At 41.7% G+C, this 16194-nt stretch overlaps 1 protein-coding gene across 1 annotated transcript; it reads right to left on the bottom strand.

Annotated features, from left to right (window-relative positions):
* Positions 1-5045: 5045 nt before the first annotated feature.
* Positions 5046-8205, bottom strand: LOC147896030 (long-chain-alcohol oxidase FAO4A-like). The gene is made up of 3 exons (XM_087382666.1): positions 7633-8205; positions 7262-7534; positions 5046-7170 (listed from the first exon to the last, which is right to left on the bottom strand). Exons 1-3 carry the CDS (start codon positions 7918-7920, stop codon positions 5362-5364), a joined length of 2370 nt encoding a protein of 789 aa, XP_087238792.1. The 5' UTR covers positions 7921-8205; the 3' UTR covers positions 5046-5361.
* Positions 8206-16194: the final 7989 nt, after the last annotated feature.

Raw genomic sequence — 16194 nt, forward strand, 5'->3', positions numbered from 1 at the left:
TCATTCTACTTCTCCTTCTTCTTCTCCTCCGTCTTCTGCTGCTTCTCCTTCTCCTCCTCCTCCTCTTCCTCCTTCTTCTCCTCCTTCTTCTGTTGCTTCTTCTTCTCCTCCTTCTCCTATTTCTTCTCCTCCTCTTCTCCTCCTTCTCCTTCTTCTCCTCCTCCTCCTCCTCCTTCTTCTCCTTCTTCTTCTTCTTCTCTTCTTCTACTCCTGCTTCTTCTTCTTCTCCTTCTTCTCCTTCTTCTTCTTTTTCTCCTCCTTCTTCTCCTTCTTCTCTTTCTTCTCCTTCTCCTTCTTCTTCTTCTCCTCCTTTTTATCCTTATCCTTCTCCTTCTTCTCCATTAGCTTCTCCTCCTTCTTCTTCTCCTCCTCCTTATGCTCCTTCTTCTCCTCCTTCTTTTCCTCCTTCTTCTTCTTCTGCTTCTTCTCCTCCTTCTCCTTCTTCTTATCCTCTTTCTCTTCTCCTCCTCCTCTTCTTCTTCTCCTTCTTCTCTCCTAGTTCTCCTCCTCCTCCTCCTCCTCCTCCTCCTCCCCCTCCCCCTCCCCCTCCCCCTCCTCCTCCTCCTCCCCCTCCTTCTTCTGCCAAAAAGTTTATACACATAAGCCTATAAAGAATTAGTTTGAATGGGAACTACCAGATCTCTATTCCTCTTTGTAGCACTAATTTTGTTAACGGCTAAATATGGATCCCTTGACACGATCAATATCGCCGACATATGGATCCTTCTATTTGATCAATATTAGCTTTAAATCTCCTATCTTTCACTTTTGTAATCTGAGGACGTAGACATATTGATTTATATCAATTAGAACTTGTAGCTATTTTGGGAGAACCCTTTATTGCTTCGTCGTCACAAGCATTATCAATAATAAGAGTTGGGACCTTCTTTTCTTTGTAATTGTGTCAACGTTTCCAAACATATTTTCTAATCTCACAGTACTTGTTGGTGCATGTCTTGGGAGTCTTCAAGTACCTCAAGTTATGAGGTTTGATGATCTCCATCATGTCTAACACCAAGGATGATAATCAAAGTACTCTATGTGGTTGATGGTATGAACTTCCATGGAGTCATTGTATCAAAACTCAACACCTTTAGGAAACTCTGTTTCCCACAATCTTTGTCGAATGCTTATAGTCCTAGTCAAACAATATTGTCCATGTTGATATCCTCATTTTACCTAAACACCTCAATAACCCAAGAAGCTCTAAGAACGTTCTGATGATTACAAGGGGTGAAGAGATGCGATAACTTATATAATCCTATCAACTCCAAGCAAGTTTATTATGCATTTACTATGCATCATTCGAAGTAAGACTTCTTCCAAAAAGAATTACTATATAGAATGTGTGAAGTAGAATGAAAGGCTAGCCAAGAAGAAAGGAAATACTAGGTTAAAACATAATCCATAGTGCCAATTTTCATTCAATACCAAAAGACATTTAAGAAATTTGCCAAACACTTGGCATAGGCTTTTGAAAGAATCAAACTCTCCATGAACATCATCTATTGAATGCAACTAGAGTCAACAGAAAATTCAATCACTAGATTGTGGAATGCAAACAATTGTCAATTGACATGTGATACCCTCTCTTGGTCTTGCCCACAATGTAAGGGCCTAGTATCAAGAGTATAAAAATAGTCAGTCATGGTACACTCCAAATTTGTTGGTAGTTCTAAACATAATCCTCCATAATTCATTAAAGAAACATGACCTCATTGAAGAACTATGTCATTGGGCGCCAAATAAGACTCAAACCTTTGCACCACCAATTGAAGGTTTGTTGATGTCGAACGATTGCATCGCTACTATAAGAAGTTTGAAGAGTATATTTCAATGGAATACCCTTTTAATTTTTAGAACTTTTGGTTCGATGACCAAAAAAATCATGCATGAAGACAAACGTTTCCATTTTATTGGTATTGACATGTGATATTCCTACAAAAAGATATTAACCTTTGGAAATCAGACTAGAAGGTACAAGATGTGTTAAAAATGGTTTTGAGAGGAAAGAAAGAGAAAGGGGAAGATTTACCATGGGGAGAGAGAAGGAGGCACCCAAAACGTAATGGGATTGTACGTGGCATGATAGGATTGCTAGAAGCACCACATCCAATGACATAATTGGAAGAAGGTGATGCATGGGAGGCTGACGCAAGAGATGGAAAGAGGGGAGGAGGGGGAAGCGAAGTGGAAAAACCTTAGAAAAAATAGCTATGCTCACAATGAGAAGGGGGGTAAGGAGAGATGTGAGGGAGAAAGGGGAGGGGATGAAATGGGGGCATAGATCCAATAGTTCAGGCACAAGAAATAGAGTAGCTATACTTTGGTGGTATCATCCATGTGAGCATACTTGGCCAACCCTGTTAATTGGGTTTGATTCCCCTTGTCCTCCCTTTCCTACTTTTATAATAGAGAGCTAGGTGGACAAGTGAAGCATTGGTAGATTCTTGCCACCTCACCCTACTTCTCAATTATATAATATGTTCAACTTAGGCTATGTGCAAACGCCTGCATTGTCCACTCATGGGGCCATCTATATGGAAGGGTTGCCACATATTGGTTGAAGGTATTATTTTCACCTTTTGGAAATGTTATATATTTGCAAATCTCTTGGTGTAAGAAAGTCATTGATTAGTGACAACAAAAAGCCACTCAAATTTTTAAAATGGTTTTGTTTGCAAAGAGAAACACACACACACACACACATGCAAAAAGAAACAGACACATGAAAGCCATTCAAATCATAAAAGTGGTTTTGTTTGCAGAAACACACACACTAAAGCCACTCAAAATTTTAAATGGTTTTGCTTGCCTTACACACATTGAAGCATACATCAACATGATCCTTTATGGGCCAATAAGCGTCTTTTACATAAGTGTATTTCTTGCACTTGGTTTTATTTATTTTACTACAACACTCAAAATTTTGCTCAGCGTGTCTTGTACTCTCCAAGTAATTTACACATTGTTTAGCTTTGAGGGGTTGCACATTTGCATAACTTGAAGAAATAAATGTTGTAATGTGTGATGTAACATGCTGAATCCATTTAGAGAATGTAAGTCACACTCCCAATTTTAAGCATTTTGACTTTAGAATGCTATTATGAATTTGTGTATACCAATATTTTAAAGCAAAATATGTACATTTATAAAACATGCATAACTTTTTAAGTATTAATGCATAACTTTTTAACGCAAAATATGTACATTTATAAAACATGCATAACTTGTTAAGTATTAATGTTACCTTCGAAAATTTGCATTTAAGAAATTTAAGTGATCAAACCAAATCTTTGTCATGGGAGGACATAGCTAGTGACTACTTAAATTTCTCAAATGGGATATATTTGACTAGCAATAGTTCCATAAAGCATACTTGAATTGAAGTTGACACTAACGTTGGGAGCTAGTCACGATCTAAGAGATTTTGGAAACCAAAATGGGATGGAAGTATTGCTCTTCTTTTAAATTAAAAGTTCATCACATTCTTTATGGATGTCATTTAAAGAGTGATAATAATGTTGTGATGGTAGCGAAACTTGGAACCTCTATTGGAAGTAATGGAAGTGGACTAGTAAGTGTTCTATGCAAGGAATGAGCCAGTGTGTTTTGAAAGCTCAAGTCCATTTCATAAAATTTCTTGATGACTCTTGTCACATTCATGATGAGACATATCATGTGACATTGCATTTGTCTCAAGGGGTGTCGCTGAGGTCACATATCTGTTGAGACAACTCATGTGGCTTTGTATTTGTTGGCTTGCCCTAAGGTAGGTGTAAGCAGAGGTGTTGTGCTTTGAGAAGCTAAATTCCATGATTGGAATTTTGTTGACTTTGTGGAGTTTTTTGAGGCATGCCCCCATTTTTGTCCCCTTTTTTGGGCTTACCCCTCTTTTGTCTTGCCCTCTTTGGATAGGCTATAGTTAAGGTTTCCACTAGGAAATGTAAAAATATTCCTCATACATGTGCCATAGTTCAAGTGGTTCTTCTCTCTCTCTGCTCCACCATTTTCTCCCTCTTTTTCTCCTCTCTATTCCTTCCAACTATTTCTATTTCAAGGCATACCTCAATGTATACATCGCTACTTGATGCCACGTGTACTCAAAATTTCTTCCAAGGCAAGCCATTTGAATACAAATACAACTTTATCTAGTATTTGTCTCTCCCATCTAAGTGGTTTATTGTTGGCTCATGTAATCCACTTGCTTTGCTTATACAATGCTCCCCCACATAAAGGGATCCAAGCTTTAACAAGATTTCACAAAACTATATATAGCATATGCAAGCAAAGCATGTATTTTCAAAACCATGATATTTGAAATTTTACAAATGATCTTTAGATAACTTTTAAATGCCTTCCATATGTTTAAATGGTTAGATGATAAATTTGCAAACAAAAATTAGTCACATCGAAGAAATATTTGTAAATCCTCTCCAAATGGTGGACTTTTATGAGTTCATGTAGACTTTTACGAGTTCATGTAAGGAAACTTGTATATGGCATCTATAAACGTGATAAGAAAAAATGCAAAAATGTGGATAGCCCTTCAGACTAATTGAATTGTTCCTATGCTCCTTTACTTTTGTGTCTCTTCGATCAACTCCATAGTGTCAAGGCCCAATCTGTAAAAGGCCTCGAGTCAACTTCGCGAGCAAATTGTGACAGTGAGCAACAAAATTGGGGCAATCCTTGCTATGAGAGTCAAGATTCGAGAAACAGGACATTTTGGACAAAAGGCACTAGGACTCCAAGCGACCTTCAATTCTTTTCTTCTTTTTCACACACATCCACTCACACACCCATAACCAATACAAGGGGCCAACTACATGTGGCTTGTGCTTACAAGCAGTCGGAGTTTCCCATGGAAAACAAACACGAGCAGCTAGCTCAAGTGAACAACTACCTAAGCGGCTTGAGCTCCTACTCGCGTGCAAGGCCTTCTTAGAATTACGGCAAAAAAAGTAAATACAAAATTTAAAAACGAAAGTTCCCTGACACACCTTCAAGTTTTTTTTGCTAAAGGGACATCATAAATTTCCTAATAAATTAAAAAAAACATTTATTAATATCATACTAGATAAAAGTTTACATAAGCCAATAGCTAGGTTTTAGAGAGAGAGACCTAGGATAATGTTGGACTCGAGATCCATATAGGTTTGCATAGCCTAGATAAAGGTCGCACTAGTCACATCTTTGTTGTCTTATTATCTAGTTTGCCATCCTACCACATCTCAAAGAAAGGGTCTTCCATCCAATTCATGGAAGCCATTGCCATTCATTGCAAGTTGTGAACAAAATTAGTTGAAGGCCCACTATCGCATGCTTGAAACCAGTCGGTAAAGGCCTTGACTTTGATTCTCACGCAGAATTCTGTTTCAGGAAATTGGCGACAGAATGAGCAATGCAATAAGCTATAGACTGAATGGTGACCATTGGATTGATGCCCAGGGCGGTGGGAAAGACACTCGCATCGGCGACAAACAAGCCAGCGGCCTCCCACGTCTCGCCGTCAGGGTCCACGACGGAATTGGAAGGGTTAGTGCCCATGCGGCAAGACCCCATTTGGTGAGCAGAGCACATCGGGGCGCCGAGTTGGTCGATGCCACGTTGGCGAACGCGTTGCAAGAAAGCCTCCACGTCGACAGGGGTGGTAGAGGGGGAGATGACGAGGCGATCGCCGTGGCGATGGTGGGTCCCGACCTCTGAAGCACCGGCGGCAAGGAGGACGCGAAGGGCAACCTCACCGCCATCAAGGAGGCTAGCATGGTCGACGGGCTGGAGCACATAGTCGATAGAGGGGGCGGAGTGGGCGGGGTCGGAGAGCCGGACGACGCCGGAGCCGAGGTCGCGGGCGAGGGCGAAGATGTGGACAGTGCGCGAGAAGCGGCGCATGCGGAGTTTGAAGTCAGGGCCGGAGAGCCAAGGGGTGAGGACGGAGAAGACGCCAGGGTGGATGGAGGGGCATTGGAGGATGCAACCGTGGCCGTGGGGGTGCCAATTGGCGGTCTGGGTGGAGAAGGAGGTGATGATGGCGCCGTGGTAAGAGGTGGCGGAGGGGGGAGAGTCGGGGAAGTAACCCCAGACCATTTGGACGGGGTGGAGGCGGAGATGGCGGCCGATGGCGGGGTTGAGAAGGCCGGAGCGGCGGAGGAGGCGCGGGGAGTGGAGGGAGCCGGCGGAGACGACGGTGGCGCCGGCGGAGATATATACAACTAAAGGCCCCGCGGCGGCGACGACGCCCGCCGCCTGGCGTGGCTTCCCGGACGACGACGGACGGAATAGGACGGACAGCGTCAAACAGGAGGATAGTATGGCTGCGCCGCCACCCGCGGTGGCGTCCGTCATCCATGTTTCCGACGTCGCTTGCTTTTTGCCGTCCCAGCACCCGAAGCCGCACCACCCGCAGCTATGATCCGGCCCGCAGTTCCGCGGCACCGCCGAGATCTCGTATTCCAACGCTTCGCAGCCCCGCCGTAGAACGCCATTCTGTAGATTTTCGCCGCCCTCTACCGACGCCTGCACGCCCATCCTCTCGCACACCGCGTCCATCGCTTCTTTGTATCTGTAGCTCTTGAACAAGCTCAGCCCCTCGTCCTCCGCCCACTCCTCCAGTATGTGCGACGGAGTCCTGAACGACGCGCTCCAGTTCACTGCGCTCCCTCCGCCCACCGTCGCCCCCGCCAGAATCAACACCCCTCCGTTCTCCGTCGCCAATATCCCTCCGCCCTCGTACATCTTGTCCAGCGTTGGCCCTTCCAGTAGCGTCAAATCGTCCCTCGCTGCGTATTTCCCTTTCTCCACCACCAGCACCTTGTACCCCGCCTTCCCTAGCACGCCTGCCGCCACCCCTCCCCCCGACCCCGATCCCACTACCACCGCATCACACCTCACCCCTATCGCCTTGCCCTTGCTGCTGCAGCTGTTGCTTCTCAGCCCATCTCGGGCGTTCCATAGCTTTGCCAAATCCGACACGTCCTCCGTCACTTCGAACCCAGCTGCCTCCAGCACCGATGGTAGGCTTTCCCCCAACACCTCCGCGTCGAAAACTCGCCCCTCCAGTGGCTTCGGTGCCGCTCCCTTGGCCTTCTTTCTGTGTTCCACCGCTACCGGATCAGGGCCGCAGTAGCCTATAGCATTCCAGGTTGGATTGTGGCCCTTCTCATCGACCTGCCCAACACGACTCTGTCAGAAAACGGCAATACGAAACGCGTAACGCTTCCAACCACCACAGAAAACAGAGAGAATGCTTTTATCCTACTTTGGTGTAATAGCTGTAGGCGGAGAAAATCTTGAATGCGTCGAACACGCCACGAAAAAAAACGTGTCGACTGCGTGACCAGGCGTTGATTAGCAATTTCTCTCTGTCTGGCACTGGGATCTCCCCAAAACGCCGAAAGTATGGGAACTTCCGGAACAGACTGCCTCCTCCGCACATAAGATACGTCCCAAGGCGTGAGGAAAGTAGCCATAATATCCAGCTTACTAGCTTGAGAAGGTCCGGCTTTAATTTGCTATGCATAAGCCCAGCAGCCTGCATAATCCAAAACGCGAAGTGAAAAATTAAGATATTCCAGTTTGCGACGCAAGCAGAGGACAGAAAAGCGAGCCAGGTGCATGATGATGCCTCACATATGACGGAACGTCCGCTTGAGAAGCAGAGAGCTCGTAAAACGCCTGTATTTCATCCTCGTTACGCTTGCTCCATGCCTCGTTATTTGATTGCTGCTCTGAGGTCTCAGATGTGCTGAAGGTTTCGTAGGAGATGGAAGGCATGAATGTATCAACGACGTCCGCAAGGGACCTCATCTGAACAGCTGAGAAGCTGTGAGGGTATGTCATGTGTTCTCCTGAAAGTAAGGAGGAGAGACCAGGTCGGGCGAGGTTACAGATCTCGGGGGACACAGAGGAGCTACCCATAGTGCGAAATCTGCGGGACGAAGAGGGGAGCTGCAGCGGTGATCGGAAGACTAAAAGCACCGAACTAGAAAACACAAGATGAGCACGCCGTCAAACAACAGACCAAGGGACTATCTGGACGATTTATGATACGAAAACCAACTGCAGGCCGCTGATCCTCCTAAATGCTTGTAACTGATCCTGTCGGTGCTCGAATCCCAACTTCTTATCTCACCAAGACCGTGTTGATATTAAAGAGCTCGGCTGTATGGGTGATTCAAGATTCATCCCGAGTCGTGAAGTCACAGTCGTTCTAGAACTTTTCACGAGTGGAATTTGCGTGTCCACAGCAACTCAAAAAACATATAATTGGAGACAGAATATCATCGTTTTCACACAATTTAGGTTTTGGCCACCTAAATTTTTACCTCGGTGCCCTCACATGACTTTGAAACTCTCAAGTGCCTCAAATATTAAAGGTGTTGCAAAGGAGCACGACACAAGAGCACGAGCTCAGGTTTGTAACCTAAGCTGGCTGCTCATGTTTGATTCCGTGAGGAAATAGGTAGTTACCCCCTCGGAGTTGGTCATGGGTGTAAGAGTAGATGCGTGTGAAAAAAAAAAAGAATTAAAAGGATGTGCCTTGTGTCCACGTTCAAAACAATTTATGAATTTTGAGCTTTCACACACGCTAGCTCATTACTTGCATAGAACACTTGCTAGTTCACGTCCATAGCGTCCAATAGAGGTTCCAAAATTAGCTACCATCACAACATATCATTACTCTTTAAAAGACGTCCATAAAGAATGTGATCAACTTTTAATTTTAAAAAACAGCAATACTTCCATTTCATTTTGGTTTTCAAAATCTCTTAGATCATGACTAGCCCCCAACATTTGGTGTCATGTTCAAATTTTTAGTTGCTTTAAGGAACTATTTCTACTCGAATGTATACCATTGAGAAATTTAAGTAGTCATTATCTATGTCCTCCCATGACCAACATTTTGTTCAATCACTTAAATTTCTTAAACATACCTTTCCAATGCAAATTTCCAAGGTAAACGTTAAGACCTAACAAAGACTATGCATGCTTTATAAATGCACATATTTTGCTTCAAAAGATTGGTATTCACAAATTCATAATATGAGGATTTGGGAGTGTGACTTACATTCTACAAGAGTTTTGGCATGCCTACATCAACTAGGGCATTGATTCCTTTGAGTTATGCAGATCTTCAACCCCTTAAAGCTAAACTATGTGTAAATTATTTGAAGACTAGAGAGTATAACACACATAGTGAGCAAAACTTTGAGTGTCACTAATAAATTAAATAAAATCAACTTCAATATACACACTTAAGTAAAAGACACTTATTGCCCCTCCCTTGGCCCATAAAAGGTCATGTTGATGGATGCTTCAGTGTGTGTTTCTTTTTGCAAAACAAAACCACTTTTAAAATCTAACTTGATTTTTGCTGCCACTAATCAATGACTTTATATTTTTTGGCTTTAAGGGGTTTAATCCCTTGGGGGGGTCACTCATTGTTTGTAAATATACCACATGGGTTCAATTAAAAAGGGTCTTTCAATAGCAAAATCCACTTTTTTCCAAGGGATATATAGGGTTTTCAAATAGTGACCACCATGAGTCTAATCCACCATACATTAAAACTATTGATAAACATATAAAGCACTTTGTGAATATTTCGAAGTACATTTAGAATCAAATGTCATCATTGTTTTCAAAAGGTGAGGAATTCAACCTAAGATATGGAGAATAATTCCACCATACACCTTTATAGGAAAGGGCAAGAGCATGATGGAAGGGGTCCATTTGGCCCAAGTAGAATCGATAGAAAGCTCTTGAAAGCATCTATTAAATAGTGTCATTTTAAATACAGACAAGTAAAAGCCATTAATGAGGGATTACTGAGCTTGATTGGAAATTTCTTATTAAACCCATGTAGTTCCATTGTTTATGCTATAAATAAACTTTGAACACAAATTATTTTCCATTGTAACCCTTGAGTCTTAACCTTTTCTATCAGAAATTTAGTGCCTTTGAAGGGTAGAAAAATATGCCTTTGTTGACAAAGTGTATAAACGGATGATAAAATTGCCATCACCATGAGAAATATGTCATTAAAAATTTTATATATCCTAATATGGTAAGTTTGCAAGTTTTGTCCCATAGTTGTTATTGGGTAAAATTTGGATGCTCTCCTTTCGTTTTTTTGCTTTCATTTTCATACTATTCCATTTTTCTAACAAAAATCACTTCAAAATGGTCCAAAAGCAAAACCATGTCACTATTGATTTGATCTCTTCCATGCCTCTTGATCTTTGGACTTCCTATTGTAAGATGGGAAACAAACAAAAAAACTTTTGTGATTTGGAATTAGGAAATTGTACTTTGTTAACAAAAGTTTAAAAAACCAAATTTGTTATATAAATACTTTTTCAATTTCGAGATCCATTGTTTCATATTAGATATGTGTTGTAAAAATTCTCAAGATGTTAACTTGATTTACATGTGTAGGAAACTAAAAAATGCTTAATGATAATAAAACCTAGTATTCTTATTTCCTCCCTTTCAAAATATTGGCAAGATAGTTGAAAGTAATTTAAAAACTTATCATTAATATATATTTTAGACTAAATATCAAATTTGGGCATTTAAGTACATTTTTTAATGTACACCATCAAATTGGTAAATACATACCATTCTCAAAAAGTGAAAATAATACTTAAAACCAATATGTGCAAAACCTTCCATATAGATGGCTCCATGATTGAATCATGCATGTGGTTGTGCATAGCTTATGTTGAAAGTATTATATAATTGGGAAAGTAGGACGAGTTGGGAGAATGTGCCAATGTTCCACTTGTCCACCTAGTTGGCTATTATAGAAGTAAGAAAGGGAGGACAAATAAGAATAAAACTCAATTGAAGTGGGCTAGCCAAGCATGTTCACATGGCTGATACCCCCACCCACCTTATGCATGTGATGGAAGAATGTATGGCTCAAATGTACATCCTTTTTTTTTGTTATGCTAGTGCTATTGGATTGCTTTCCCCGCTCTTTCCCCATTTCTCAAGGAGTCTCATCCCCCTCCCTCTCTCTCTCACCTCCCCCCTTACCCCACCTTGTCATACTATTACTTTGTGAGAAAATACATTTTTTCTAAGCTTTTCCTCTTCCCTTCCCCCTCCCCCCCTCTCTTTATCTCATGCATAAGCCTCCCACGCATCACCTTCTTCCATTTATGTCATCGGATGTGGTGCTTCTAGTAATCCTATCAATGTCACCATCAATCCCATTACATTTTGGGTGTCTCTTTCTATCCCCCCATGGTAAAAGTTTCCCTTTCTCTTTCTTTCCCATTAGAATCATATCTAACGCACCCCACATTCTACTCTAATCTTTAAGGGTTTGGATGTCAATATCAATAAAATGAAATGTTTGTATTTATGCATGATATGTTTTTCATCGAAACAAAATTTCTAAAAAGTACAAGGGTATTTCGTTGAAATATACTCTTCAAACTTCTTATGGTGATGCAATCATTTGACATCAACAAGCCCTCAATTGGTGGTCTAGAAGCCTGAGTCCTATTTGGTGGCCAATTGACAGCACTTGATTTTTTCCAACAATGAGGTCATGTTTCTCTAATGAACTATGTAGAACTATTTTTGGGACTACCAACAAATTCGCAACGTGCCATGATTGACTTTTTTTATTTTCTTAATGGTAAGCGCTAACATTGTGGCAAGTGCAAGAAGGGGTATTAGAGATCAATTGACAATTGTTTCCATTTCACAATCTAGTGATTGAGTTTTTTGTTGCCTCTAGTTGCATTCAATAGATGACATTCATTGAAATTCTCAATTGGTGTTACAGAGGCTTGAGTCCTATTTGGTGCCCGATGACATAGTATTTGATTTTGTCCAACAATGAGGTCATGCTTCTCTAATGAACTATGGAGAACTATTCTTAGAGCTACAAAAAAATTTTCAATGTGCCATGATTGGCTATTTTATATTCTTAATGGTAGGTCCTGATATTGTGGTTGCGAGGGTATTAGAGGTCAATTGTGACAATTGTTTTTATTTCATAATCTAGTGCTTGAGTTTTTTGTTGCCTCTAGTTGCATTCAATAGATGACATTTATAGAAATTCTCAAATGACAAGAAATCACATTTTAGGAATTCTAAGATGCGAGGGAATTCTTTTAAAAGTATATGCTAAGGGTTTGGTGAATTTCATGGATGTCTTTTATATACAATGACAGTTGCCTGGGGTGCCAACTCAATATGTAATATGTTACTACCCTCGTCCAAATTTTAGGGTATGGGGGGACTGGGTCTATATAAAATATGCATGGAATTCTTACAAAAATTATAAATATGCAAGGGAAAAACATGAAAATTTCAAGCCCCCTTCCCACAAATGATAATATACCTTGAAAAATATGCAAGATTTTAAGATTTGTACATATTTTTCATAGTATGTGAGACCCAAGGGGGGGTCTTTTGGATGGGGGGGTAAAACAAAAAATACACTAAAATATGAAAACCAACCTCCTTTCAAAAGCATGTAACTTTTTCATATGTTATCCAAATTTCATGGTGTGAAGACATATTTAAAGCTCTTTTAGTGTAGAACACAACTGTGCTAATTTGACAAATCTTTAATCATGCCATATTGTTAAATTGATCTCATACTCAAGATTTTGATAGCGATTCTTACTAAAGGGAGTTGGTGCCCCAAGGACGGTTGGCACTATGGATTATGTTTTGACCTACTATTCCCTTTCTTCCCAACTAGCCGTTTATTCCACATCACAAATTGTATGTCATAATCCTTGTTGGAAGAAAGGTTACTTCGAATGATGCAGAGTATTGAGATATGGTGCCATGAGCACATAATTAGAGGATAATAGGAAAGAATAATAGTAGCCACCCTAGGATGTGGACTACATGATTTGGAGATGTGGATCAATGATATCCACAAGGAGAAATGTGGATGAGAGGATCCCACAAGTGTTGACTATTCTAAAGGCTCTCTCTATATAAGAAGCCTATCTTGTATTGTTGAATAGAGAAATACACATACACTCAAGATTTTGTTTGAGTCCAAGCTCATCTATCTTGGAACCTAATTGACTTGAGGTACATGTCTCTTCATCATGTTTCCACATAGGTTCCATCCACCGTAGAGCGCTCCATAGATCCTGAGGCACACATGTTTTCTCATGGTATCAAAGCTTAGCTCTAGTCTCTTAGATCAGTTATAGGCATGCCTTAGGAGCTCATGAGTTCTCCTAGGTTAGTTTTAGTTTTAGATTGACCTAGAGAAATCTCCGTCATGCATTTCCATTCATTGAGAGATCTTCTTTGAGTGAGAGAGTTCCTTCTTGGTTTCTTGATGTTTTTGTGAAGGAGAGCTCTTGAAATTTTCGTCTTCCCATTGTGAGAGAGAAAGAGTCTATTGAGTCTCCAAAGAGACACTTCTGTTCATAGAGAACTTGGAAAAGAGAGCTTTGTGAGCCTATCTACATCTACTTCTACCTAGCCAAGCAACTGACACATCAAATGCTCTAGCTTATCTACAACATTGCAATCAAGCAAAGTAGCTTCTCTACACCACATCCCAATAGACAACACTTAGCTTATAGACTCTGCAACAGGCCTCTCTACAAGGCTCCTCCATCAACGAGTAGGTGGCTCTTCTTTATCAACATGAGCATCTCAACCATCAACCTCCCAACAACACTCTTTGCCACATAGCCTCATAGCTCTAAAGCGACTCCTTATAATCAACTTCTGCTTCTCCAAACGGGCCCTCAAGCCTCTAAATGGGAAAAAGAAAGCGCCTCTCCAACAACTCTCCTATGATAGTCTACGGAGATTTCCATGGCAAGCTCTACATCTAATGCAAGGCACTCCCTCACAGCCATCCAGAAGAAATGCCATCAACTATATTGATCTGCTCTTCTCCACCGCTCCACAAGTAGTGCCCTCTGCAACAGCAACGCATGCCTAAACTCTCGAGCCTACGAGCCTATGAGCTTCCACACTCAGCTAGCAGGGCCGACATAGTAGAGGCTCAGCGACTCCAAGCTCTGTGACCTCAAGGCTCCAATGACCTTCTTTGACGCAATTGGCACCTCCAAAAGACTGACTGCCAATGCCATCTACGACTAAGCCCATGAGCATTTCTCCAACGACAAGCAGTCACCTCCTTCGAAAGTCATCCATGGGCAATAGAGGTGCCTCCAACCTCTCTACAGCACCTCGATCCACAATGCTCCTTGCTCACCTGAGTGATGCCCACGACTCTATGCGATCGAGCAAACAGTTACACCTCAACTGACGAACGAGCCTCAACACTCCCTCAATGAGCCAAACAACGCGTAGGCTCATCTATGGACTGCACATAGCTCTACTGCAACCATCAATGATACACCATCCACGACCTTCTGCCAGCGTCTATCTCAAAATTCCTTATCTATAGAGCTCTCTAAAGACAAGCTCAAACCTAGGTTCCCAAAGATTACCTTGGTTTAGTCATTGTGGCCTGCAAAGTGACACGTAGCACATAGACCCAAGTCTGGTCAACTCAACCCACACTAAACCATGGTAGGTTTAGGTTTAGGATTGGTTAATATGCCACATCACCTATAATGCCACCTAAGCACATAACGCCTTGTTAAGCACAATTTGAATTCTGTATGTGAATCCCTATGCCACATCATCAAGGGCCATTTCTCGATTAACACTTCGACAAGTCGTAACTTCCAATCCAAGAAGAATTTGCACATGCTCCATTTTCGAAGCTTCTGATGTTGTAGCGCACCTTGTTATCATTTCCCTGCAAAATCAATTCTCCAGTATCCCACTTTTGAACAGACTTCACCTTGCATAGCCAAGGCCTTCCCAAAATCAATGGATAGGCATGTGCATCTGGCTTGGTAGGGATAAGTAATCACCTGAAAAGTAGTCGACACAGAAATTCCACACACATCCACTTCTAGATTCTTCACAACTCCCAAGGTATTAACCCTAGTTTTGTCAGCCAATTTGATGCGATAAGGAGAGGTAGTACTAGAGTATTTTAAATGAGCATCTATCATCGTCTTCTCACTCATGACATTAATCGATGCACCTCCATCAATGTACACATTAGAAATCACTTGACCATCAATGCTGACATCAACCATAGGTACATAATCACCAACATCTATATCTACCTTTTGAACAACAGGAATGGAACTTTTCTTCTTTGACACTCTTGTGCTTGCTAGCTTTCCCCATTCTTTCCGTAATTTTGGAGACAAAGCAAGTAATTGACCAAAGGTGATATGAGCTTTTTTTTCTTCAAGGTCGGACAACAAGTCATAGCTTCCAATGCCTTGTCCTAAAGGAAAGTCTGACTGGCTAATTCTCCTTTTAGATGCCTTCTTTTTCTTACTACAGCGTTTCTCTTCCTGATGTTTCTCATCTTCTTCTTCCTTGCTTTCTTCTTCTTCTTTTGCTTTACCTCGCCCCCGTTTAGCCATCATTACCTCTCTTTCCTCAACCCCTGAAGATGCTTCTAACAAGGATACTTGTTTTTCTTCTTTCTTTCTCAATGTAGGACACTCAGGGTGATAATGACCTTTATTACATTCATAGCAAGTGACCCCACTCTTATCTCGAGGCCTATCTTTACTCTTTAGTGCTCTAGGTTGTTGTGCATTAACCAAATGCAATTTCAAATCAGCAAACTGTGCCATCAATTGGGAGATATTATGATCTAACTCAGAGGACTTTGGTACCTGAGGAGTGCCCATTACCTCTACCTTAGGAGTTGAAGCTGTTGAAGACACAAAAGAGGATTCGATCATTAGAGAAGCTTCTTTCTTGGTCACAATGCAAAGTGCCTCCATGTATGTTGTTGGATCTTTACTCATTACTTTTGAGCAAAAAACAAGGCTCCAAAGCCATAACAAATTTGCTCATCTTTAAGTGCTCCATCCCTACGAGACTTTCAGGGGCCGATGATGCAGATGCTACAGCTCGCAAAGCTACCCTTTCATACTTTGTCCATAAAGTTTCATATCAGATTGCCAATGCAGAGACCATCTCACCCTCTCCTTGATAGAACCGGTCCTTGCAACATCAAAGCATTTGGCGACTCCACTGCCCCAAATCTCTGCTTCATTGCTGCCACCACTTGGTCCCAGTCCTCCTTGGTAGAGTCCGGCAAGGACTCATGCCAACTCAAGGCTACACCTTCAAGAAAATCAG

This window comes from Dipteris shenzhenensis, chromosome 12 (assembly GCF_047967505.1).
Source record: "Dipteris shenzhenensis isolate YYH24624 ecotype China chromosome 12, Dip_SZ_1.0, whole genome shotgun sequence".
Classification (NCBI taxonomy): Eukaryota; Viridiplantae; Streptophyta; class Polypodiopsida; order Gleicheniales; family Dipteridaceae; genus Dipteris; species Dipteris shenzhenensis.

What these genes read in the sequence shown, in the direction of transcription:
- LOC147896030 (XM_087382666.1), bottom strand. Translation starts at nt 7,920, where the DNA reads ATGGGTAGCTCCTCTGTGTCCCCCGAGATCTGTAACCTCGCCCGACCT. An exon ending in AAGCGGACGTTCCGTCATAT is followed by an intron (nt 7,535 to 7,632) that starts GTGAGGCATCAT and finishes TGGATTATGCAG; the next exon opens with GCTGCTGGGCTTATGCATAG. An exon ending in CCTACAGCTATTACACCAAA is followed by an intron (nt 7,171 to 7,261) that starts GTAGGATAAAAG and finishes CGTGTTGGGCAG; the next exon opens with GTCGATGAGAAGGGCCACAA.